We start from the raw sequence: 26,063 nt of genomic DNA, 5'->3' as shown, positions 1-26,063 counted from the left end.
TTAATTATAGTAGCATGCATTATTTAAAAACTATAATGGCGAAAATCTGAAAAATAATGTTTTTTTTTCCAAATGTTTTCTTATTTTCCCATTAAAACACATTAAGAATAAAATAATTCTTGGCATAATGTCCCACCTAAAGAAAGCCTAATTGGTGGTGAAAAAAACAAGATATAGATCATTTTATTGTGATAATTAATGATAAAGTTATAGGTGAATGAATGGAAGGAGCGCTGAAAGGAGAAAATTGCTCGGATGCTGAAGGGGTAAAACCCCTCAGTTGTGAAGTGGTTAAAGTGGGATAAATCTCTTACATAACATTCATTAAAAATGTGTTTTCCTACTTTTCATTACCCATACAGTTATCACATTTGTTTTTGTGCACAAGTCATTTTTGTCTGTTTACAAATTACAAGGTCTCAAAGTACAGTTAATCTGCTTGGAAAGCTGCCATTGCATTTTATTGCATAGCTGCTGTATTTATATATTAAAATCGATCTAGTAATCACTTCTCAACTACACACATACTAGAAGCAAAGAAAGCTCAGTTTCAGCACTTTGCTTATATTTACTAAATGTATCTGACAAAGGAATGTAAACAAAAAATAATGTTATCGCCTCTTCGGATGCAGCCAGAAGCTGCCCACTAAAGCAAGAAGCTTTCACTTCAGCTTTCTCTGAAGAACAAAGTGATGTGTTCAACTGTTTGAATGCTGTTCTACTACAATGTTTTGTGGTGGTAGATTTTATACTGTAAATAATCTTTTAGAATTAAGAAAAAGTGCTGAGTTTCATACCACTTTAAGCGAAAAGTTAAATTTTTAAAATCCAATTTGCTAGTTATTAGGGCAAATTACATCTGCAATCTATCTCTTGATCACCTTTATTTGCCCACTATGTGTGTAGGTTTATATATTTGAAAAAGCAACATGATTTTCCACATAAACACCAGACTCATATCGTCATAACCCAGTGTATGGAGGGCCACAAGCCATCTAACTTCTTCTAACTCTACAAAGTGACCCAGCTCCCACCTTCTTGTCCACCTGCATACCTACCCACCACCTAGCTTCATCTCCCCTTGCATAGTGACCCAACACCTACCAACTCCTCCACCTCCATTATAACCCACTGCCTAATGTCTTCTATGCCTGCATAGTGACCCACCGTGTATCTTTTCCACCTGCATAGTCACCCACTCACAGTAACCAAATTACTAGAGTACAAAGGTAACTTGTCAGCACAATATATGAGAAGCCATTGCTGAATTATTTTTAAGGATGCAAGTTCTGGGGCTACATTATTATTATTATTATATCTATTGTCACTGAGCTAGAACAAGCATGCAGCTTGCAGGTCAAAGGTCCCAATACTTCAATAGCTATACTGTATTCACAGTGCCACCATTCTTTTTTCCCTCTTAACAACTAGTTAGCAATATTTGTAGTATTACAGATTCCTCTCAAGCTGGTAAAATGTATACAGTATACACACACACACACACACACACACACACACACACACACACACACACAACTAAAAAGCAGAATAACCAGTTGATAATTCAACAACACATATGTTTCCTGATTTACTGTGACTCACCACTTCAGCACATGTGGGGTATACTTGTCCTTGCTCTGATCATGGAGGATAGTCAATGGGTTGCAGCTGATGTAGGTCAAATAATCTTGGGTATGCTTCTGCCAAACCAATAATTTTCACATTATTCATACTACAATTCTTTCTTTATCTGTATTTCTAGAATCTTATTTTATTACAGCTACCACTGTTAAAGAGGAACTTTAACCCAGGATTGACCTTCATCCCAAAAAGTACCTGATACCACCTTTCCCACAAGAAATATTTACCTTTTCTTAAATCATCATCAGGGTCTGTATGGCTGACATTGTGGTGAAACCCCTTCCACAGTGTGATGTCATGACCATGGACAGTTTCCTTTTTTGAACCTTTGGCTGGATGGTGTACTGGTTAAGGGTGCCGCCTTTGACATGGGAGACCAGTGTTCGAATCCTGGCTAGGGTCAGTAGCTATTCAGTAAAGAGTTCAGAGCAAGACTCCCTAACACTGCAGGTTGGCCTCTTTAAAGAGAATCTGTACTCTAAAATTCTTACGATAAAAAGCATACCATTCTATTCATGATGTTCTCCTGGGCCCCTCTGTGCTATTTCTGCCTCTCACTGCTGCAATCCTGGCTTGTAATTGCCAGTTTTAGGCAGTGTTTACAAACAAAACACATGGCTTGTGATAGGCTCAGAGAAGCTCAGTCTGTGACTCACACAGCCTGGAGGGGGCGTGGAGAGGGTGTGTATAGCTTCTATACTATCACAAGCAGAGCTGCACATTCCAGCCTGAGTGCCTGAGCCCGACAAAGACGACAGAGGAGAGAAGATTAGATCATATAACAGAGATAATACAGCCACTGTGCAACTAGGAAAGGCTGCAGTAACACAGACCACATTAGAACATGTATAGGAACTTATAGGATAGAAGAAATAAGGCTGAAAATTTTGTTACAGAGTCTCTTTAACACGTCTCAGTGGCTGCAGCTCTTGAGTGCTTTTAGTCCGAAAGGAGAAAAGCGCTATACAAATGTTCAGATTATTATTATTATAATAACCTTGTTGCGTTGTAGGAAATAACGTCTGTTTCCAACTGCCAGGCAACCAGTATCTCCTTCTATGCATATGGATATCTATAAAAAAAATAACTTTTTTAGCCTAACGCATTGTTAGTGGGTGCGGTTATAGATAATGGTAGTTTTTTTTCTTGTTTGCCAGTGGTAAAGATGATTACGCGCAGGCTGATTGTGGATCAGACAATATGAACAAATTACATGGCACTGAAGTAAACACAGAGAGAACATACAAACCCCATGCAGACTGTGTAGTGTTCTTGCTAATAGTTGTACCAGGGACACTTAGCTACTATGCTGCCCATATAAAGTTGTGCTGGAGGGCATTGTATACTGTATATATACAGTGGTTTGCAAAAGTATTGGTCCATTTTGTCACATAACTGCCACAAACATGAATCAATTTTACTGGAATTCCACATGAAAGACCAATACAAAGTGGTGTACACATGAGAAGTGGAACGAAAATTATACATGATTCCAAAAATGTTTTACAAATAAATAACTGCAAAGTGGGGTGTGCATAATTATTCAGCCCCCTTTGGTCTGTGTGCAGTCAGTTGCCCATAGACATTGCCTGATGAGTGCTAATGACTAAATAGAGTGCACCTGTGTGTAATCTAATGTCAGTACAAATACAGCTGCTCTGTGACGGCCTCAGAGGTTGTCTAAGAGAATATTGGGAGCAACAACACCGTGAAGTCCAAAGAACACACCAGACAGGTCAGGGATAGAGTTATTGAGAAATTTAAAGCAGGCTTAGGCTACAAAAAGATGTCTAAAGCCTTGAACATCCCACGGAGCACTGTTCAAGCGATCATTCAGAAATGGAAGGAGTATGGCACAACTGTAAGCGCACCAAGACAAGGCCATCCACCTAAACTCACAGGCCGAATAAAGAGAGCGCTAATCTGAAATGCAGTCAAGAGGCCCATGGTGACTCTGAACGAGCTGCAGAGATCTACAGCTCAGGTGGGGGAATCTGTCCATAGGATAACTATTAGTCGTGCACTGCACAAAGTTGGCCTTTATGGAAGAGTGGCAAGAAGAAAGCCATTTTAAACACAAAAGCATAAGAAGTCCCGTTTGCAGTTTGCCACAAGTCATGTGGGGGACACAGCAAACATGTGGAAGAAGGTGCCATTCGTGCTACTGACGAGCTACTGTTTGTCCCCTATCTTATTGCCTGATGAAGTGGGCTGTGCCTGCGAAACGCGTTGCATCTGTTGGGGTACCAATAATAAATTTATTTGTTTAATTCAGACAGTATTTTGAGTCTGCTTTCCGGAGGTAAGTCCACCACTGCCTCCCAGCAAATTTTAACATTTTTATTACCTTTTATCCTACTGGCGCCTCTGTTTCTCTTACGATAATACTGTGTCCACCTCTGGTGGAGGGGTGACCTACCCCTACTTTCCTGATCTACAGAGAGCTCTTAATCCTGAGTGAGGACAGGTCTAATCTCCTCACCTGCATCTACAGTGGTTGCCTAAGAGGTAACCCATGTTTGTGAGTATATTCATCTCACACTTACATTTATCCACGGTTTCCAATACATACTACACTATATTGGGCTCTCGATGTCTCCTATTTACGTTCACAAACGCTGTCCATCTAATCTGACTGAGCTGGAGCTGGTGCAGCAAAAGGTGGTTCTACAAAGTATTGACTCAGGGGGCTGAATAATTATGCACACCCCACTTTGCAGTTATTGATTTGTAAAAAAATGTTTGGAATCATGTATGATTTTTGTTCCACTTCTCACGTGTACACCACTTTGTATTGGTCTTTCACGTAGCATTCCAATAAAATTGATTCATGTTTGCGGCAGTAATATGTCAAATGTGGAAAACTTCAAGGGGGCCGAATACTTTTTGCAAACACTGTACTTTGAAGAGAATCTCTTACAGCAAGGATTATGGAAGAATCGTTTCATTGTTCATTTATTAAACTAAATAAAAGTTTGCCTTCTTAAAGAGAACCTGAACTGAAAATAAAAAGTCAATATAACCATACACACGTCATACTTACCTCCTGTGTAGTCTCAATCTCTTTCTCCTCTCCTGCGTCCTGTTTGTCCACTGTGATCATTGAAATTCTCCGTCCTCCATTTTAAAAATGGCCATTACCCCAGAACAGCTTCCAGGTCAGCACACTGTTGAACTGTAATATCACCCACTTGAACCATAGGGAAACATGGACATTACCTTGCACATTCAGTTGTAACTGACAGCTGCTGATATATAACTGACAGCAACTGGTATATTTCAGTTCTGATAAAATATTGTCAGAACTGGAAAGGATCACTGTAAGAAGAAAATGGTGAGCTTCTGAGAGGAACTGACGGTGAGGTTAGTTTGTAATATTCATTTGCAGCTACGTCGTGTGTTTTTTTAAAAATAATTTTACTCGCTACAGGTTCCATTTAAAACAGAAGGTATTGCGATAATTCAGGTTGGAGTGAGCATATGATGTCTCCCACGATGAATCACTGCTGAATATGCAAATCATCCTTTGTTGTCCCTGTAAGCTAACCACACCTCCAGAACCGCTGCAATGCAATGATGTGTAATGCAGGCCAACAGTGCGACTGCTAGGCAAACTGATTTCTCTTTAGCCTGCCTAAATGAAACGGCTTACTGGCTAAATGAGAACCTTCCCAGACAAACTGGATTACTAGGCCATCGCACTGCAACTGTCCCGACAAGTCAGTGAAAATATGCCTAACTTCCGGGGTATATGCACCTGTTGTCTGGTAATACACTGCATACAATGAGTTATCGCACTGAGACCCCCTGCACTGCACCGCACTCACTGTGATAGCCTCATGAGACTATCATTGCACCTGGGATGGGATACGGAGTTTTTGCGCCGCGCACCGTGCAGTGACATGTGAAGTGGCTGAATAATGTATTGGTTAAGGGCTCTGCCTCTGACACAGGATACCAGGGTTTGAATCTTGGATCTTTCCGCTCAGTAAGCCTGCACCTATTTCAGTGAGGAGGCCTTGGGCAAGACTCCCTAACACTGCTACTACCTATAGAGCACGTCCTAGTGGCTGCAGCTCTGGCGCTTTGAGTCTGCCAGGAGAAAAGCACAATATAAATGTTCTGTGTCAAGTGTAAAAGGGGCATTAATACGTATGGTTGGTGGTGAAACTTTTTCAAGGATGCAATCAGAAAACTTAAAACTGATGTTTCTTTAGCCTGCCTGAATGAAATCGTTTTGTGGCTAAATGAGAAACTTAACAGACAAACTGAAATAGAGATTCCACTTCCCTTCAAGTATCCTCTTGATAGGTAATATGGATCATGAGTGAGAAATTATATCATGGAGCAGACATGACAGTTTTCCCCAGATTCTATGTTGTTATAAAAACAATCCTTACTACAAGTGAAATGATGCCAATGTCTGAACTACTGTAAAAACGATACTTAGTCAAAGCTGACCTTGTTAGATAAAGTAACATGACAAAAATAGCTCAGAAAGCCATAACTATCATTTCCTTGATATTAGAAAGGTCAGCTAATTTAACCCTTTCTTCCTAATAACAAACATAAACACTACAGGCCATGTGCTAGACAGCCATGTAAAAATCTTTTCATCTCTAGTACACAGAAACAGTGCAAAAACTGCCTAGAAATACGGGTAGAAAACAGCAAAACACTGGGATAATCAATCCCTCCTTGACCCTTTCTATGTAAAGTTGGTATAATACCTAAAACGTAACCTTTAATAAGTCATATCATAAAATAGGGCTATTAGACTATCACCATGTGAACACTAAATGGGGGAAAACCAAACAGCTCCACTGGAACTCATTACCATAGAGCCATGACCATTATATACTGTAGCTTCAGGGCTCGTTTCCACTATCGCGAATCTGCATGCGTCCAACGCATGCAGATTCGCACATGTAATGCAAGTGGATGGGCCTGTTTCCACTGTAGCGTTGTTGAGGTGCGTTTTTTTCAGCGGTAAAAAAAACGCACAAAAGAGCCAACGAATTCGCCTGCGAGTGGAATGCATGCGAATCGCCGCTAATGTATTTAATAGTAAAAACGCATGCGTTTGTTACATGCGTTTTTACCCACGATTTCGCGTGCGATTTCGCACCTTTTTCAATTTTATTTTGCCCTGGCAGTGTCATGGTTAATTTCGCATGGCACCCTGCCATGCGAAATCGCACGCGAAATCGCGGTTAAAAACGCATGCGGAAAAGCATCCGCATGCGTTTTTACAAGCGTTGGAATGCCGGCGAAATCGCGTCGCAACAGTGGAAACAAGCCCTAAAGGGAACCTGTACTGAGTAAAATTACTTCAAATGTTCATAGTTACCTTGCCACTTACTACTAGAAACAGTTGTTTCAAGCAAAGGATATCTTAGCATTGGCTCTCATTTGCAAAGAGTAAGGCAAATACAGCTCATTGTGTGATGTTTCCATGTACGTCAGCATGTCAGATTTACATTTGATGCTATAAAGTTAATGCAGTGCTGTAATAGACATAACTGTGCACTGGGGCACATATCTGTTGCAGCTATGGGCCACTTGTCTATAACAGAGCTTCTCAGACCTGCTTTAGGGAACATAAGCATGTTATACTTTCTATATTTGTTCACAAAACCTGTTGGTGGTTGCTGAGGACTGCTTTAAAAAACATCACCTCATAGGGCGGCATGAGATGCCTGCTTATAGAAAACCTGAACCGAAAATTAAAAGTCAAAATAAGCATACACAAGCCATACTTGCCTTCCATGTAAACTACTCCTCAGTGTCTTTCTCCTCTCCTGCGTCCTGTTTGTTCACTATGATCAAGGGAATTTTCCGTCCTCCATTTTGAAAATGGCCATTACCCCATAACAGCTTTCTGGTCAGCACACAGTTAAACTGTAACATCGCCCACTTGAGCCATAGAGAAACATGGACATTACCTTATACATAAGTTTTCCTCTCAGCTATAACTGACAGCAACTGATATTTTACGGACAGCAACTGATATATTTCAGATCTGACAAAATATTGTCAGAACTGGAAGGGATTATTGTCAGAAGAAAATGGTGAGCTTCTGATAGGAACTGATGGCAAGGTAACTATGTAATGTTCAGTTGAAGTTACCGCATGTGTTTATTTTAAATATTTTTACTCAGTACAGGTTCTCTTTATAGATAACCTTGTGCTATCTGGAATCTGATCTATGCAGATACAAACAGGATGACCCTACAGTTCAACATAACTTCCCATTTAACTTTAGTATCTCACTTGGCCTTTGTTCCCCCCTTTAGTGGTTTCCTGCTTTCTTGAATAAACTGGCAGAGTTTAAAGAGAACCCGAGGTGTGTTTAAAAAATGTTATCTACATACAGAGGCTGGATCTGCCTATACAGCCCAGCCTCTGTTGCTATCCCAAACCCCACTAAAGTCCCACTTCACTCTGCAATCCCTCATAAATCACAGCCATGCTGTGAGGCTGTGTTTACATCTGTAGTGTCAGTCTCAGCTGCTCCCCCGCCTCCTGCATAGCTCCGGTCCCTGCCCCCGTCCCTTCCCTCCACCCAGCAGGGAGGGAAGAGATGCAGGCGGGGACCGGAGTTCTGCAGGAGGCGGGGAGAGCAGCAGACTGACACTATATAGATAAACACAGCCAGCTCTGACAAGCTGTTTGTCAGCAGCGTGGCTGTGATTTATGAGGGATTGCAGAGTGCAGGGGGACCTTAGGGGGGTTTGGGATAGCAACAGAGGCTGAGCTGTATAGGCAGATCCAGCCTCTGTATGCAGATAACATTCTTTAAACCTACCTCGGGTTCTCTTTAAGACTGTGTCATTCTAAAAGTGAACCAGTCGCAGTAGTCCATTTGCAAGTCATAGTATTTGAATAGTGTTTATAATGGTAAAGGCTTGCTCATGAAAAATGTACGTGTGCTACTTCAGTCCACTTTACCTACTTTGTCTGAGGGTGATTAGTGTCTGAAGGTTGTTCTTGTCAACAGCCTGACCTTCTGCTGTGGCAGCCCTGAGTGTGCATAACAGTAGCTGAGCTGGGTACTAAGACTTCAACAGACAGATATTTGATGGTAAAAATGACAGTTCATAATTCATTTGGCCATCAGTCTGATATCTAGAGTCACCAATAGTCTAAAACTCTGCCAACTTTGTTGGTGGTTACAGCCAGGAGCATCCTGCTTCTCCTGTCCTTCCTCTTCATACAGGACAGTATTATTAATCTGTGAAGTGCTGACATCTTCCACATCACATTACAGTTCACTTACAGGTCATTTCACCAACTGCCCTACAGAGATACTAACAATTTCAACTCTAAAATAATCACTGTCTTATGTTTACCATAGTCTAAAGGTGTCCATACATCAGGCAATGTGTGGGCAGATCGACAATGAGACAGCTTTCTCTCTGATTGAATCTGATGCGCATACCTACGCTGGGAGGTTGAAAATCCAGTACAGTGCAGGCTCTCCATGTAGAAGATGGCAGACACCATAGGGCGAGAGGCCAGAGGAGCAGCACCTTTGTAGGTAAGTAATACCGATCACATTAAACCTCGGCCCCTCAAGGAAACAATTAAGAGTCTCTCTTATGACAAGGTTCATTTAAAAGAGGAAAAAAAGTCCCAGGTGCTCAGTTGCCTTTAAGCATAGCTCCCAACTGTTCCTTCTGTTCCTTTTTTTGGTGGGGCAGTCAGACTCTCCTTAGAAACCAAATCCATCCATTTCTCTTTCTACTTTATTTGTCCCTCTTTCGGGACTGATGTATAGCTCTATTTAATCATGTGTTTTTCTACAGATTGACTCTAAGCTTTATCCCCAATGTTTGAAATTGATATATTTCAGATTTTGGTGAAATGTTAATATGAGGGAAAAACTAATGATGACCAAAAGGACCAGTGCAGTTTAAATGATAAAACTATGTATTTTGCTTATGAATTATTTGTGGTATATGTGACTAGGGATGTTGAGGGAAAATAATTAGATGGGTGTGTTTGAAAGATGTCCCTCTATCTTTTCTCAAAACCTTGGGAAGTATGCTCTTAAAGAGAACTCGAGGTGGGTTTTAAGAATGCTATTATTACACAGAGGCTGGTTTTGCATACTATCACTAGCCTCTGTGTCTGTACTGTGCCCCCCCCCCCAGGCCCCTCCTGCGCTCTGCTCTCCCCCATAAATAAAATGGCTGTGCTAGCGGCATGCACCTTGTCGCTAGCCGGCTGTTTACCTTCGTGCTGCTTGTCACTCCCGCTCTCCGCCTCCTCTATATTGCAGCTCGCCGCCTGCGTCCCTTCCCTCCCCGCCTCCGTAAGCTGATTGGAGGGAAGGGGCGCGGTCGGGGAGTGGCCATATAGAGGAGGCGAGGGAAGCGGTGGTGACAGGCAGCACAAAGGTAAACAGCCATCTAGCGACAAGGTGCATGTCGCTAGCAAGGCGGTTTTATTTATGGGGACAGCAGAGCGCAGGGGGGACCTGGGGGGCACAGTACAGACACAGAGGCTGGTGATAGTATGCAGAACCAGCCTCTGTGTCCTAATAGCATTCATAAAACCCAAGTCGGGTTCTCTTTAAGTAGCAGCTGCCTAAGGCCTGGACCTTTGAGGCCTTTCCAGAATCCAGGCATGTACACAAGCCCTAAAAGTCCCATGTTATAATTTAAAGGGGGAACTGATCATTTTCTCACCTTTATTCCAAGTTCTGTCCTTTGAATAGCTGTTTCCAGAGCTTGGATGTCAACAATGTCTACATTCTGTTGACTAGAGGTTACTAGTTTCTTCTTTAAATGTTCGAGATCATTCTGAACCTATGGAACAATAAAACACAACATATATGTTGTTTAGATCACTTTGACAACAGTAGAGCTTAAATGCCATAAGCATATAAAGACAATCTCTCTCAATGAGAGCCTAGAAAGGACTGGGAGAACAAAACAAAACCAGGATTGTTTTTAGGTTTTAAGTGATGTCTGCATACTCATTTGTGACATTTTACCCCACTTCCTATCCTGAAATAAAATCTAATTAACAGGGGCTGTAACAGCAGTAAAAGAAAAGTAGTTAGGGGAAGAGTAATAACCATTGATTCCCTCACTTTCTGTCTAGGAGACCACTCGGATTCCTATTAGAACCCTGCCTGGTGATCAGCTGAAACGGAACAGAACGAGATTCTCCTCAGCAAGGACAAAGACAGCATTAGGAATCTGCAAGTTGTTTTTTCACCACTATACATAACGTTTTGGCAGCAGTTTTGTTTTACAGGCTCTCCGTTCAAGTGTGCTTTAACGTATGACCCTGTAGCAGAATGCGACAACAGGGTCATATGCATAGCACCACCCCCCACTCAGTGACGTACTCCCTGCTCAGCAGGAAGCATGTCACTGGGATTCCGGTAGGCCCACGCATGCACACCGCAATGCACTGCGCTCCCTCATTTACACTACGTGCCTCGCCCATAGACATTACCCAATGCACTGTGTGTTATGCAAAGTGTTTGCGGTAATGCGCTGTTGCCCTTGCATCGCATCGGATAGGGACCACAATAAGTGTGAAAGTCTCCATAGACTTTCATTGCTTTTGTGGTACCTTTCGACAAAATATGGTAATGCAATGCAGGTTCAATCTGCTTGTGTAAAAGGGGCCTAAAGAATCATTCCTATCTTATCTGTAGCTAGCTAAAGGGGTACAGGGAGGCGAAGGCATGAAGAGGAAAGTGGGCGATTTACTATTTAAAATAGACTGCAAGTGTGTCCTAGGGGAAAAATACACCGGTCTGTGAATCCTTTGGGAATTCACGAAGGGATTTGCTAAGTTGGGAACAGAGATTTGTGCTTCAAGCAATAACTACTGTAATTGTTAGGTTATGTCTGAAATTGATTTTTTTTTGTGAAGAAAAATGTTTGTAAAACATCCCTGAGACTTCAAATCATTATTATAATATATATTTTTCAATGTTTAATTTTCCTACACCCTTAAAGTTACCCTGTAGCATGAAGTGAGTAAAGTACTTCAGCACCATTGGGAGTACCTTGCAAAGGTGTGTAGCAAATCCTCTCCCTCTAAAAAGCACTATTGTGTCAACGGCAAATGAACAACATGTGATGGACAAAATAAATAGGTAAATGGGAAATTTTGGCGCCCGGTAGAATCGTAAGTTTGGACGCCACCATAGAAATGTCAGCATTGAGGTGAAATTTGTGCGCCAATTTGGGATGGTTAAGATTAACTGTGGGGGGAAGGGGTATGTGGTTAAAGTTAACTGTGGGGCGGTGTGTGGTTAAAGTTAGCCGTGGGGGTAGTGGTTAAAGTTAGGTATTGATAGTGGGAGTGTTCAGCGTGAGAATAGGGTTATGTTTAGCGTTAGTTAAATATTGGTATGTATTACAGATATTTTACTATCGCCATTTCCATTGTACCAGTTGAATATCAGTAAATATTTTCTGGGTGCTTAAATCCTCCCCCCCCCCCCCCCCACCTTTTTTGTAAAAAAGCATAAAGCATGAAGCATGATTAGTTACAAACGTTATCTCTGTGGATGTCCCATTCCTCAGATAGTCTCACTTTCTGCCCAGAGTCTACAAGCAGGAAGTGAGAATGTTTGGAATGCTACAAAGTAATGACATGCTTTGAATGAGAACACTATATACAGTTTACCTCTTATCTAGAAGAAAAATCCAGTTCATTACATTTTAAATATCGTACAAACTTATAAAAGTAAAAATAATGTAAATAAATAGTAAATATTGCATGGTCAAAAATATACGAGGAATAAACCTCGCTGGATTACTCAAGAAACTGCCCATTTTACAGCTAATAGCAACTTGCTGTCAGCGATTTACCTGCACCAGGAGGTGACCCACAGGGTCAGCAGCACCCCCGGATGTCCCAGCCATTCCTCGGGTGACAACAGACACAACTAGATCCCGCGACTTCACAGGCTGCCATAGCAACGCAACGCCGATCGGACTGTACCAATGAAACTGAAGTAGGGAAGATCATTCCACTGATCACAGCAGAGGGAGAGCCGGGCGGAAGTACGGCAGTTGCCATGAGGAAGTTGGGCGGTTGCCATGCGGAAGTAGATGAAGCAGCAGCAGCAGACCCGGAAGGTTGGACAGCTGGACCAGACATGGCCTCTGTCCCGTGTGTGATTCTCACTAGCTGCGCTGCTGGATTCAGCGAGGATGAGCTGGTGACACGTAAGCTGCCCCGCGTGAGATGATGCAGTCACGTGATATTATGTGCCCGGTGTAGGGAGGGGTTATTGCCGGTGTGTATGGCGAGCCCAGCCTGCCAGCAGCTCATATCTATAGGTGCAGCACTGGCCTCTTCCAATGCATGCTGGTATGAGCTGCAGCAGCGTATCAAGTAATTATTACCGGTGTATTACGTTCTAGCAGAAGGCAGAATACAAAGGAAATGCAGAATGAGGGCAATGTCTTACATCTCAGAAGATTATTGTCTGGCCAATCTGGGGAGTCAGTAGGCATGAGCTTAGAATTCCCTGACAATTTTTGATACATGGGATCTGGTATAGGTGAAACCTGAAGCAAAATATTTCATAGTGTTAATCCATATTCTGGAAGTAAATGGATGATTAGATGGATAACTAGCTGTGCAGGCCTTGAATGTGATATGGCTTGCACAAAGTTTCGGTTCAGTCTCTTTTGTTTCTAGTTATGAATGTAAAGAGAACAATTGGCAAGTCTACTTTATGGAATCGTCACTGACCAAGACAGCACTACAGCACAGCGCAGGGTCCAGATCACTGCTCACCAAGTATTTGGGTCCTGCCCCACCATTATCATGCCTCTTCCTATTATAGTGGCCTCATTTTTGTCCTCTTCATAAAAACATCCCCCTTATAGTGCCCAACATTGTATCCCTGTACTGTTGTTATTGGTCTGCTTGAAGTGACCCAGCGGGAAACTGCATATGGAAATTCCACTAACGTGATTGGCTGCAAAGACCGCACCCTCTAAGGTCTTTGGGTTTAACAACGGTTGCAATAGTTATGCCCACACAATTTGGCCAATTGCAATCCTTCAAATTGTAAAGGGTGCTGTGATTGGAGAACTATACCCTTTAAGGTTTCCTGCTGGGTTTGATCGAATATGAACGGAGATAGATCTGTTGGCCGCGGTAAACTGCAGGCCGATTCCCGATCAATTTCAGCATGAAACGTTTTAGGAATCTGCCTTGCCTCCCCTGGATGATGTCCTCCTAATAATGTTTTATGTCTCCCCTCGGAGCTCATGCAAGTATTCTTCACCTATCTGCCATCCTCATTGTACTTCCACACTTGTGATGTCACAGTCACACACATGCAATATGCCGGTAATCGCGTGGGGTCCAAATGCGGAAATAGGGCAAAGACATGTAAAGTATAAGGGCACAGGGGGGAATGGCATAAGACTTTAGGAGGGGGACACTCGTGGGGGGTTTCCATTGCGTTTGTCATACCCACAATTGATCGGCAAGCATGTCGGCCCAAGATTTTCCAGCATGTCCGATTGATACGTGCAACTAATTTTGGCCCAAAATTGGTTAAATTGTCGATCGAGCATGCTCTTGGTGGCACCAATTTTCATCAGATTCGATTATATTTATAGAATCTGATGGTCGATTGGCTGCCAAGTCTACAGATGTAAGGCCACCTTTACCTCAGTAGAGGGAAGCCTCTGGCCGATCCAGAGGCTTCTCTGATCCTCCTGCTATCTACCAATGCTCGCCAGAACCCCCTTCTTTTTCGGGCCACGCTCCCGTCTGTGTACAAGCACGGCCACACTGCACAGCTGCGAGTACAGCTTGAGCCTGTGTAATAGCAAGCCGCTCATGCATGGAGGAGAAAATAGTGCACAAGAGGCTCCATGATACTGTGCAGGCGTGGGTCACAAACAGACAAGAGCGCACCTGCGAGAACAGATTCCACAAGCCATTATCAAATATGTTCATAGGGTCCCAGCGCTGGACCATAAGGTTGAGGAAAGATTATGGATTGTCCAGAGGCTCCCACTATTGAGGGAAGTATTCAATTTTATTTCTAGTTTTAGGTACCCTTTAGGCCTCTTTCACAGTGGGACGTTAAAAATTATAACACAGACTAACGCACAGCAATACAAAGTCTGTGCGACATTCACAGTGCACACGTTGCGTTGTGTGTAACGTGTAGCAATATTTAGAAAGTGCTGCATGCTGTGCGTTTAGCAATACATTTGCTGCGTTATGTGTGTTGCACCTGCTCAGTAATGTTTTTTTTTTATTTATTAAATGTAACGCATGCGCTGTTTTCGTTCCATCAGTATGCAACGAAAACGGCGCACCAAGAGACACATAACACAGTGCAAAATAACGTCCAATTTCATAACCTACATGCGCTGCGTTAGGGGCACGTTGTGCGAATTTAACGTTGCATCAAACGCAACGTCCCACTGTGAAAAAGGCCTTAAAGAGAGATGATAATTTTATTTATGAAACTTATTTCTATTTTATGGTCTGTAATTTGACCATGTGGAATCCGGAATCCGGGTTCAAACCTTCTGATCTCTGTTGAAGTGAAATGTAATACGTACGAGCACAGCATGTCAAACGCTGACACACACAAGGATGTGCCATGCATCCTAACGGCACTCTGTCCAGCACAAGAGGCACAAGAGGCCTGAGGTTATCAGCTGAATTAGCCTTTGTGATGCATGCTGATAATTTTACTCACCCCAGACATGGTTTTTTTCTGGGGATTGAGTTGGGCACTGAATATGGTGGTCTCATCTCCATCTTCTTAGAGATCCTATCCTAACAATATGAGGGATGGTGAGCGCTTTTAAAAACGCCAGCGCTTTGAAAAGCGCTTGGCTAATGTATTTGAATGGGATGGATCACACCAGAGCGATGTGATTTTCTCCCAAACGCAAACGCGGGTCCTGCAGCATTTCTGCTGATTTCTGAGAATCGGCCTCAATGTTAAGTATAGGAAAGTGGAAAATCATGCTGGAAAGCACTAGATAAGAGCAATTTTCCAAGCATTTCTGTTACAGAAGCTGTTCAGTTACAGCTCCACTGTAACAAAAAATAAAAACCGGTACACAAAAACGCTCCAAAAATTGCCAGGCATGATTAGAAAATTGCTAGGCACATGCCTAGAATTGCCTAGAAAAATAACTTCAAAAAGCGCTGAGCGTTTGCGATTACCCTAGCACTTTTCGGTGTGCACTGGCCCTGAAATCATTCAACCGATTTCCCACAGTCACTGAGGCCTAGTGCACACCAGAGCGGTTCGGCAGCGTTTTCAGATCCGATTGCGGATGTGGAAACGCTAGGGTAATGTATTTTAATGGGGTGGTGGACACCAGAACGGGAGGTGTTTTGCAGAAACGCATACTCCCGGGCTGCTGCAGATTTTGGATTGCGGAGGCGTTTCTGCCTCCAATGTTAAGTATAGGAAAAACGCAAACCGCTCTTAAAAATGGCAGTTCAGAGCGGTTTTGCAGGTGTTTTTGTTACAGAAGCTGTTCAGTAACAGCTTTACTGTAACAATATATGAAATCTAGTACACCAAAAACGCTTCCCAAAACCGCAAAATGCTAGGTGAAACGCTACAGAAAAATAAGAAAAAGCGTTTCAAAATCTGCTAGCATTTTGCGGATCTGCTAGCGGGTTTTGGTGTGCACCAGGCCTGAGAAGGGAATTGCCTGGGTGATACAATGCTGGACAGATCCCAGAAGCCAGGTAGCCATAGTCCTTAAAAAACATAGGGCTTGATTCACAAAGCCGTGCAAACTGTTTAGCACGGGTGTGCTAAACAGTTAGCATGTGAAGTGCCGTTCGCTGACTTTTGCGTGCGCAAAGTGCCGCGATTCGTGCGATCGCGTACTTTTGCGTGCAAATGTTGTGGCAAATTGCGCACGCAAAAGTGCGCGAATCGCGGCAAATTGCATGCGCAAAAGTCCGCAATCGCACGAATCACGGCACTTTGCGCACGCAAAAGTCAGCGATCACACGAATCGCGGCACTTTGCGCGTGCAACAGTCCGCGAACGTCACTTCACGTGCTAACTGTTTAGCACACCTGTGCTAAACAGTTTGCAAGGCTTTGTGAATCAAGCCCATAGTTCGCTACTAATGTTTGAGTTTTTCTATTTAAAGTGCATCCGAGGTATCATATGACATGAGGAGATAAACATGTGCATGTACAGTGCAAAACATATTAATAACCAGGCTGTTTTACTTTTGCTGCCTGAAAGAGTTAATTTTTAGGCATGCAAGTGACAGCTTCTGTTTTGTCAGTACCCTGTCAGGAATATAGTAAACCTCACTGATCCTGGCAGAATACAACTTCTGAGAGCAGAGTGAGATAGAAAAATGTCAATAGTTCATGTATTTTCATTTAGGGACACTTAACCTCCCTGCCGGTTATCCCGAGCTCAGCTCGGGGTAACCTGCTGCGGAGGATTCCTCAGGCCCTGCTGGGCCGATTTTCATAATTTTTTTTTCGTTACACGCAGCTAGCACTTTGCTAGCTGCGTGTAACTTACGATCGCCGCCGCTCCGCGCCGATTCGCCGCAACCCGCCGCATCAGAGGGTGCCCCCCCCCGAGACCCGTGCGCTGCCTGGCCAATCAGTGCCAGGCAGCGTCGAGGGGTGGTTCGGGACTCCCTCTGACGTCACGACGTCGATGACGTCATCGCGCCCGTCGCCATGGCGACGGGGGAAGCCCTCCTGGAAATCCCGTTCAGAACGGGATTTCCGGATGGGTAAATGCGCCGGCGGTGATCGGCGCATTCGGGGGGACGCCGCAGGGAGGGGAGAAGCATGTAGCTAGCACTAGGCTAGCTACATGCTACAAAAAAAAAAAAGCCAAAAAACACCCTCCCTGCCGTGCGCAGCAATTTTTTATAACGGCAGGGAGGTTAATAGACTGCCGCAGAGCAGAGAAAACAAAACATTCAATCTACTTTTTAAATGTTTAAATATAAAATAAAACCATGGGATTTCTAAAAAAAAAGGGTCATTTTTAGGAGTAGGAGGATAAATACAATTGTGTATCTGGTCAGTTTATTATCACCTCGGGTTCACTTTAACCGGTTGCAGACCACGTAACGCCGATTGCCGTGAATGCAACGGCAGCCCCAGGGCCACTCCACGGCAATTGGCGTGAAGTCTTGGGGAGGGTTTTGCAGCAGATCGCGCACGCCGATGGGCGCGCATCTCCTCTTAAATAACGGACTTACAAGTCGAGTAATGAAACAGAGCGGTGGCGGGAGAACCGAGGATCATGGAGGACTGGCGCGGGACAGGACGGCTGCTGGGGGCTTGCAGAAGCCCCAGGTAATAGAAACCGTTTCTTTTAATACTTACTTCAGTTCCGCTTTAAACCAGGCTTCACACTGCAGATTGGCCAAAAACAGGCCTTCGGGGATTACCGCATTAGTATGCTGTAATCCCCGTCTGGCATCCAGCCAAGCAGGAAGTGATGCTCACTTTATGTTGGGCAGTCGGTGATGTGCGTGGAAGTTTATTGCTAAAATACACTACCGTTCATCAGCAGCGCAAAATTCCACAGCTGGTTTTTTAAATACATGTGCGTTACCACAGACCTACATGACTTCCGGCCTGAAGCAGGTCGCCGCAGGTAGGTAATGTAGGTATGGGCGGGTTAGGGCACTTCCGGGGCAGCGTACCACAACATAGCGAGTGTGAACTACCCCATAGACTTTCATTAGACTGCATGGGGTGCGACAGTGTGAATGGGCCCTCATGCTGCTTCCCCACACTCACGTTTTTTTGCTGTGTGTTTTTGTGTGTTGCGTCAGCACTTTCATTTTCTGATGCATTCAAGTGGGGAGGGGGCCTTTAGGAATATGTTTCTTAAAAAATGCCTTCTGCCTCCAGAGTATTTATTTGTCCACTTCAGTCTTATTGTATTATCTGAGGTCCGAGATAAGCAATGCTTTTGTGTAGCGTAGAAAATATATATTTAGTTAATGCTGGAAAAGAAAACTGAAATTAATATGTTGGACTTAAAACGTTAGTGTCCATTTTTACCCTTTGTATTATTTTCCTCTTCTGCTTGCTATAAGTCTACACCATTGTTTTTAATTTTCTATACCTTACAGCTGCTGTACTTGTCTATTCTGTTCTGTTAGATGGACTTGCTGTGATACACAAGAAATGTTTCTGTTTTGGTCCGTGTATTATCTTATTCCACCAGGTGGCTGTCAAAGCTTGCATTACTAAGCACTTGATTGCATTACTGATGGATTTATGGCTGTATGTTCCTTGTATAATATTGGGAAGTGAATTATTATTGGATGAAATCTGAAGTTTGCGTGCAAGTCTCCAGGGGTAAATTTCTTTATAACAGTGAAACCGTATCACTGTGTTGATGTAGCACCATTGCATTCTCAGGCTTTAGGGAATGGACATATTAAGTAGATTTCAGCCTGAAGACAGAGGAATATGGAGGCCTAGATCATTATTTCCATGACTATCGTACTTATCCTGTGCTTATAATATTTTCAGAAACTCTCGTCTAGAACAAGTATGCAGATCAGGGGTCTTCTGGGTCAGCTTGTTCCACTTGTGACTAAGACACATATCAAACTAAAAGTTGAATACGCCATTTGGGAAACTGGACTATTTTAGTCCTTCATGTTCTCCTCTCCTCCAGCTCACTTTTAGTATTCATAATCACACCTAAGATCTCGGGGCTACCTACAGATCCAGAAACGTGGCTCCCAATCCAGATATCTAAATCATTGCCTTGCCTGCCTCTGTGGACACCTGAAGTGAGAGCGATATGAAGGCTGCTATATTTATTTCCTTTTAAACAATGCATATTGCCTGGCTGTCCTGCTGATCTTTTGCCTCTAATACTTTAAGTCATAGTCCTAGACCCTGAAAAAACATTGCATATTCTCTAGAGCTCCCAGCCTCCAGCAATCTGTCACTGTCATTTATCATGTCTTCAAACGGGGACACATATTATAGTGCAACACGGCTTTTGGCTCAAACGTTGTACCCACCACTAGGGGTAGGGGGAATCCAATTCAAACCCATGTTCTCTGTTGTGTGACCCCATCTTCCACCGTGCCTCCAATGTAACACCAAAACCAAGTGTCTTCCTCCGCTACCTGGATCTTATGATATGAATCCCGCTAATTCAGCCAGTCAGCGCAGTCCGGCCGGGTGCCGCTCTCACAGCCAGGAGCATTCTGCACCTGCGCAATAGTGCTGCGCAGGTGTAATACGCTCCTGGCGGCGGAGTGTGTGCATGCGCACTACACCCTACTGGTTCAAGTGCCTGGACCCATATCAGAAGATCCAGGCGGCGGAGGAGGACAGTGAGGGACTGATTAGCCTGAAGGGAGCTGGAGTAAGCCCCAGGTATGTATAAAGCTTTAATTTCATCTGTCTCAGGCTTACTTTGTTACACAATAGTACTATACTCTACATATGCACTCCCCACAGAGCTGCAGGGAATTCACTGAGAATGGTGTGCACATTGAACATAGAGGTGTTGTCCATCACCCATAAACCTGGTTCAGATTGTACATGAAGAATGTGTAATAGAGGAAGAATCGCCTCAATCTCCTGCAGTGTGCCTGCACATCACTCTTACATGTACCCACAGTTACATTGCCTAGGGCCTGATAGATGTTCTTTGTTCCTGTCTTCTACAAGTACTCTTACCAAGGACTAGTTTTAGTCTATGACTAAAAGTATTAGAGGCAGAAGATCAGCCGGCTAGCCAGGTAACGGTTTAAAAGGGAATAACTATGGCAGCATCCATATCCCTCTAACTTCAGTTGTCTTTTAAAATTCCTAAACGTTTGCAGTTAAGAGATGCATTTCACGTTACATACTTTCAATCAACAAGATTGTAATATGCAAATTAGAGGAGTCGGAGTTGGTGGAATCCTGACCTGAAGAGTCAGAGTGTCAGGAACCGGCCCGCGGCACGCCTGCGTATACGGTTCCCGACTGCGGGTTTGACCAGATCAAGTGGGAGCAGCCTTATTCGAGCTAAAACAAGGCTGGGACCCCTCAGAACACCTCTCACTGCCACCACTAGCGGCTCGCTAGACACTTCCACTCTGCTGTCGAGTCCTCAGCGCGCAATCCGCTTAGGCCGAATACGGAAACGCCACGCACCCACACATACACACAGTTGCAATCTTACACGGTGTGAAGCAAAACCACTAACAGTCGTTCCGAGCGATACTGTTAGCTACTCGCACTGGCGTTTTCGTACGTTGGGTCAGCTGCACGCTTTAGGCCAACGTATGACAAACGCCCCCACACACAATGCAATTACAATTTCATATGGTAGTGTTGCTCAAGCATACAATTAGGCATGGATTTATACACAGTTGCACTTCAATCTCTTCTAGGCTATGAGTGTTAGTTTAGTACAGCAGAAGTCAAGCTTATTAAATAATAATTTAATAATCCAGGGAAAAAAGTGGAACAATGCAGAACAGAATATATACAAAAGATTACAAAAATCAAAGTAAAAAATTACAAAATTAAGAGTCTACAAAGATGCACACCAAGCAATTTGCTTACCCAAATACAGGGATCCAGATAGAAGAACCTTGGACTTTTGTGGACGGACACAATTCTGGTTAGACCAGGAGTCCACTAGCTTGGGCCAGGAGTCCAGCTGCAGCAACGTCAGGAGGGGACTGATTTGAGGTATCTGTCCCCTGGTTTTTATAATGAAATATTCGCCTCGAGGCTGTAAGCCTGTGTGGACAGGGGGGAACTAGATTTAATTACATCCTCAGTCATAATTGGATTTCCAGAGATCTAACACCCACACGTGAAAAATGTACTATAGCACACACACAACAAAAGACTTCCTTAATCCAAGTTCTCCAGGTAAAAGTCTATACATCAAAGATTGTGAAGTTAGACTTTTCAACTCCATTGTTGACCGTATTTCCTAGCTGATCAAAGATAAGGATATAGTTTGCACCTCCACAAATAATTTAATTTCCTCACAACGAAATAGTGTTTAACACACAGGAGGCTCTTCCTGGCTAGTCAATAGTTCTTGACAATGCTTTAACAGCCTTCATCAACAGAAGTGGTAAATGTTTCAGTTGTCAATGACTTCCAAGCTTCCACTCCAGTTAGGTAGAACAAACCCCTTCACTTCTGCCATTGTCTAATTAACCAATGTCTTTGCTGGAGGCTAACACCCCAGCTCTATTCACTGAAGTCCCTTTAGATGCAAATGTAGTACAGCCAGATGACCATCGCTTCAAAGCAGAATACACATGTGAGATATAGCAGACAGAAAAATGACAGAGATATGTTCCTGTATTCCCTAATATCATCAGCACCTCAATATATCACCACACCTCCCCTCTTTAGAATGGGGCAAGGCAGATGATCTTCCCAGATTATCCTGCCAGCACCTACATTGTTGGTTCTGCTTGACGGGACAGCCCATCAGCATTCCCATGATTGCTCCCATTCCAGATGGCGCTGGCAGGTGATTCTAACGAATCATCCTGCCAAAGCCTACATTGACGGCCTGGCCGGGTGGGGTAACCCTTTAGCATCCTCAGGAGGGTTCCCCACCTGTCAGCTAGCTCCAAGCTACACGAATGGAAAGCTAGGTCAGGTTGCTGCAATGTGTCGTTGCCCTTGGCAACCTGACGTAACCAACCAGGGGAATGCGAGTCAGTGACGACCGTGAATTCGCGACCATAGAGACAGTGCTGCAGCTGGGGACGGGTTCCGACCGTCACTACCCGCACTTTCTCTATAGTGGCAGGAGCTATCTCTCGGTCCCTTTGGGGAACGATTATCTACTGGTCTGCCTCTTCCCCATCGGACAGCTCCGAGGGAATAACTTCCCAGAACCCTCTCAGCCCACCCCTCCCAGCTGGTGACCTGCTGGCTAGCCCCCTGAGCTCTTCCAGGCTGCTGTCAAATCGAACAGCCCCAGAGAGCTCAGTGCTGCCTGTCACACATTCCAGGAAGGCTGCAGACGGAGAGGCTCCTGGGCCCTCAGGGCCAGGTTCCGAAGTGGATGTTGCTGACCCAGCAACATTTGTCACTTCAGTGGACAGTCACTCTGCTGTAGACTCGCTAGCGCTGCGGGTTACCACTGCAGCTGAGGGAGCGCCCACATTACACACATCATAAATCACGTCACATTTGGTCTTAAAAACATCTGAAGGGGGAAGATCTGGCCTGGTGCCGTCTGCCCCTTCAGTGGGCAATCCATCTGCTGCAGCCCAGCGAGCACTGCTGGTTACTCCTGCAGCTGACGGAGTGTCGACATGACACACAGCATTATGTAGCACAACACATATGACATCAGCATTATCCGTCGTACACACATTGACATTTAGAACATCGCATTCCACATCAACATTATCTGCCGCATTATACACAGTGCTACTCAGCACTTCACAAGTAGCATCAACAGTTCTTGCATCAATCACCTCGATAGTCCGTGCGTCATAAATTACATCATCAGTTTCTGCATTCTCCGTATCAACATGTCCCACTCCAGGCCTAGGCACTGGAGAATCACTAGGTCTGGCTCCTAGTACACAGTCCATAGCCCCTGGGGCCTCGCCAGCACTCCCCACTTGCACAGCATTATCACACAGTACCTTGCAAGAGTCCTGAACTTCTGCTGGGGATGCAGGCTCCACGGGGTTTGGAGTAGGCTCATACCGGGCCACTAACCATCCCAGGTCAGTACCCAGCAAAACGTTGGTGGGGATTTTGTCAGTTACCCCAACTACCTTCATTCTGCTGCCGGCCCCCCAATCCAGGTGGACCAAGGCGGTGGGTATTGCAGGGGTGACACCCCCAATTCCTCTGACAGCAATCATTTTCCCAGGTATGTACTGCTCCGGGTTCACAAGCTGGGGATGTATGAGAGTCACTTCTGCTCCAGTGTCTCTCAGCCCAATGGCAATTGTACCCCCAACCGTGACAAGCTGCAGATTCTCTGCATAGCCATTGGCATTCCTGGTAGCACACAAAGCCGTTGGGACTTCACTGGGGTTTGAGGCCTCACTGGATTTTGGGGCCTCCTTCTTCCTCTCTGGGCAAGTCGTGCTGATGATGATAATAATAATAATAATAATAATAATAATAATAATATGACCCACCCTGTCACATACAAAGCATTTCCGAGTGTCAGTGGTCGGTTGCCGGAATCCAGGAGACAGCGGTGCTTGCCTCCTCTGGGTGCTGGGTGACACAGGTTTAGCAATCTGTTCTCCCCTCCAGCTGGGCGTAGTAGTCCTCCGGGACTCGGGTGCTCTATGGGCGGTGTAGGAATCTGCCATTTCCGCAGCCTCATCCACTGTCTTTGGTTCTCGATCCAGCACAAACAGCCAGACCTCAACAGGACCGGTGTGTAGGAACTGGTCTTTTATCATCAGCTCCTGCAGGGCGTCCAAGGTTTTGACTGACAGTCCTTTTAACCACTGCTGGAAGACAGTGCGCAGGTTGCACGCATGATCCAGGTAACTGTCATTTGGACCTCGCTGCACTGTCCTGAAACGTTTGCGATACACCTCTGGCGTGAGGTGGTATCGCGCAATGATGGCTTTCTTAATTGCCTCAAAGTCTGTTTCTTCATCCTGGGGGAGACTCTCAAACGCCTCCAGGGCCTTGCCTCTCAGCCCTGGTGTGAGGTATCTTGCCCACTGCTCACGGGGCACCCCATACTGTCGACAAGCCCTTTCAAACCCCTGTAGGAAAGTGTCTATGTCAGAGTCCTTGTCCATAGCGGGGAACTTATCCAGGGGGATTCTGTGGACTCGCTCACCTTCGCGTTCTGCGGGTCCAGCAGACCGCTTCTGCTGCTGAAGTTTAGCCAGCTCCAGCTGGTGTTGCCGTTCAGCTCTTCCCTCCTCTGCCTGGAGTCTGTCCCTCTCGGCCTGGAGTCGCTGGGCAGCTTGTTCCCTCTCTGCTTGCCGATGTTTCAGGATAAGCTTGAGGCGCAGTTCGGGCTCAGCCGAACCTAGTAGCTGTAGGTCGGCTTCCAGAGATGTCATCTCCGTGTTCAGTGGATCATTCAGGACATCGTCTCCACTCGCATTCTGTGGCGGGAGCGATTCCTCCTCTGGCGTGTCGTGAGCTGCATCCGCTGACGTTGAAGCACGGGCTTGCTCTGCCTCATCATACTCCTCGAGCGCACAAACTAACTGCTCCTTAGTCTGGCCGCTCACCGTCTCGATGCCTTTGTGCTCACACAGGTTGAGTAGTATCTCTTTGTTTTGCCTTGCATAGCTGGATGCTTTCTGAGCCATCGTGTTGCAAAAAATAAAAAAGGGGGCGAAGGGAAAGCAAATACCAAGTGTGTATCTTTGAACAAAAAAAAACGTATATAGATTCTGCACTGGGTAGACTTCTGTAGGCTAGTTGCTTCTAGCAAGCTTCCAGCCTTAAGTACTCAGAATAGCGAGCTAAACTGCGTACTAATGTACTAAACGTTCCCACCACTGCTAGCCAATTATGTCAGGAACCGGCCCGTGGCACGCCTGCGTATACGGTTCCCGACTGCGGGTTTGACCGGATCAAGCGGGGAGCAGCCTTATTCGAGCTAAAACAAGGCTGGGACCCCTCAGAACACCTCTCACTGCCACCACTAGCGGTTCGCTAGACACTTCCACTCTGCTGTCGAGTCCTCAGCGCGCAATCCGCATTTTGTATTCTGGTCAGCTTTGCGTTTAGGCCGAATCCGGGAACGCCACGCACCCACACACACACACACAGTTGTAATCTTACACTGTGTGAAGCAAAACCACTAACAGTCGTTCCGAACGATACTGTTAGCTACTCGCACTGCCGTTTTCGTACGTTGGGTCAGCTGCGTGCTTTAGGCCAACGTATGACAAACGCCCCCACACACAATGCAATTACAATTTCATATGGTAGTGTTGCTCAAGCATACAATTAGGCATGGATTTATACACAGTTGCACTTCAATCTCTTCTAGGCTATGAGTGTTAGTTTAGTACAGCAGAAGTCAAGCTTATTAAATAATAATTTAATATTCCAGGGAAAAAAGTGGAACAATGCAGAACAGAATATATACAAAAGATTACAAAAAAACAAAGTAAAAAGTTACGAAATTAAGAGTCTACAAAGATATACACCAAGCAATTTGCTTACCCAAATACAGGGATCCAGATAGAAGAACCTTGGACTTTTGTGGACGGACACAATTCTGGTTAGACCAGGAGTCCACTAGCTTGGGCCAGGAGTCCAGCTGCAGCAACGTCAGGAGGGGACTGATTTGAGGTATCTGTCCCCTGGTTTTTATAATGAAATATTCGCCTCGAGGCTGTAAGCCTGTGTGGACGGGGGGGAACTAGATTTAATTACATCCTCAGTCATAATTGGATTTCCAGAGATCTAACATCCACACGTGAAAA

General features: G+C 44.6%; 2 protein-coding genes across 4 annotated transcripts in view; one reads left to right on the top strand and one right to left on the bottom strand.

Moving 5' to 3' along the window:
• Positions 1-12,762, bottom strand: part of IQCH (IQ motif containing H) — a 185,918-nt gene extending 173,156 nt beyond the window's left edge. The window contains exons 1-4 of one of the 2 annotated variants that reach the window (XM_068275033.1): positions 12,486-12,762; positions 10,335-10,454; positions 2,639-2,713; positions 1,603-1,700 (exon numbers count right to left, since the gene is read on the bottom strand). In XM_068275033.1, the coding sequence (XP_068131134.1) occupies positions 1,603-1,700; positions 2,639-2,713; positions 10,335-10,454; positions 12,486-12,539 (347 nt within the window). In that variant the 5' untranslated portion in view covers positions 12,540-12,762. The remainder of the gene's footprint in view (positions 1-1,602; positions 1,701-2,638; positions 2,714-10,334; positions 10,455-12,485) is intronic. The other variant, XM_068275034.1, reaches the window with a different exon arrangement.
• The window catches only part of AAGAB (alpha and gamma adaptin binding protein), a 52,678-nt gene continuing 39,294 nt past the window's right edge, over positions 12,680-26,063 (top strand). For both annotated transcript variants that reach the window (XM_068275036.1, XM_068275035.1), the window contains exon 1: positions 12,680-12,845. In XM_068275036.1, coding sequence (XP_068131137.1) covers positions 12,695-12,845 — 151 coding nt within the window. In that variant the 5' untranslated portion in view covers positions 12,680-12,694. The remainder of the gene's footprint in view (positions 12,846-26,063) is intronic.

This window comes from Hyperolius riggenbachi, chromosome 3 (assembly GCF_040937935.1).
Source record: "Hyperolius riggenbachi isolate aHypRig1 chromosome 3, aHypRig1.pri, whole genome shotgun sequence".
Classification (NCBI taxonomy): Eukaryota; Metazoa; Chordata; class Amphibia; order Anura; family Hyperoliidae; genus Hyperolius; species Hyperolius riggenbachi.
This window is presented reverse-complemented; position numbering and strand designations above follow the sequence as displayed.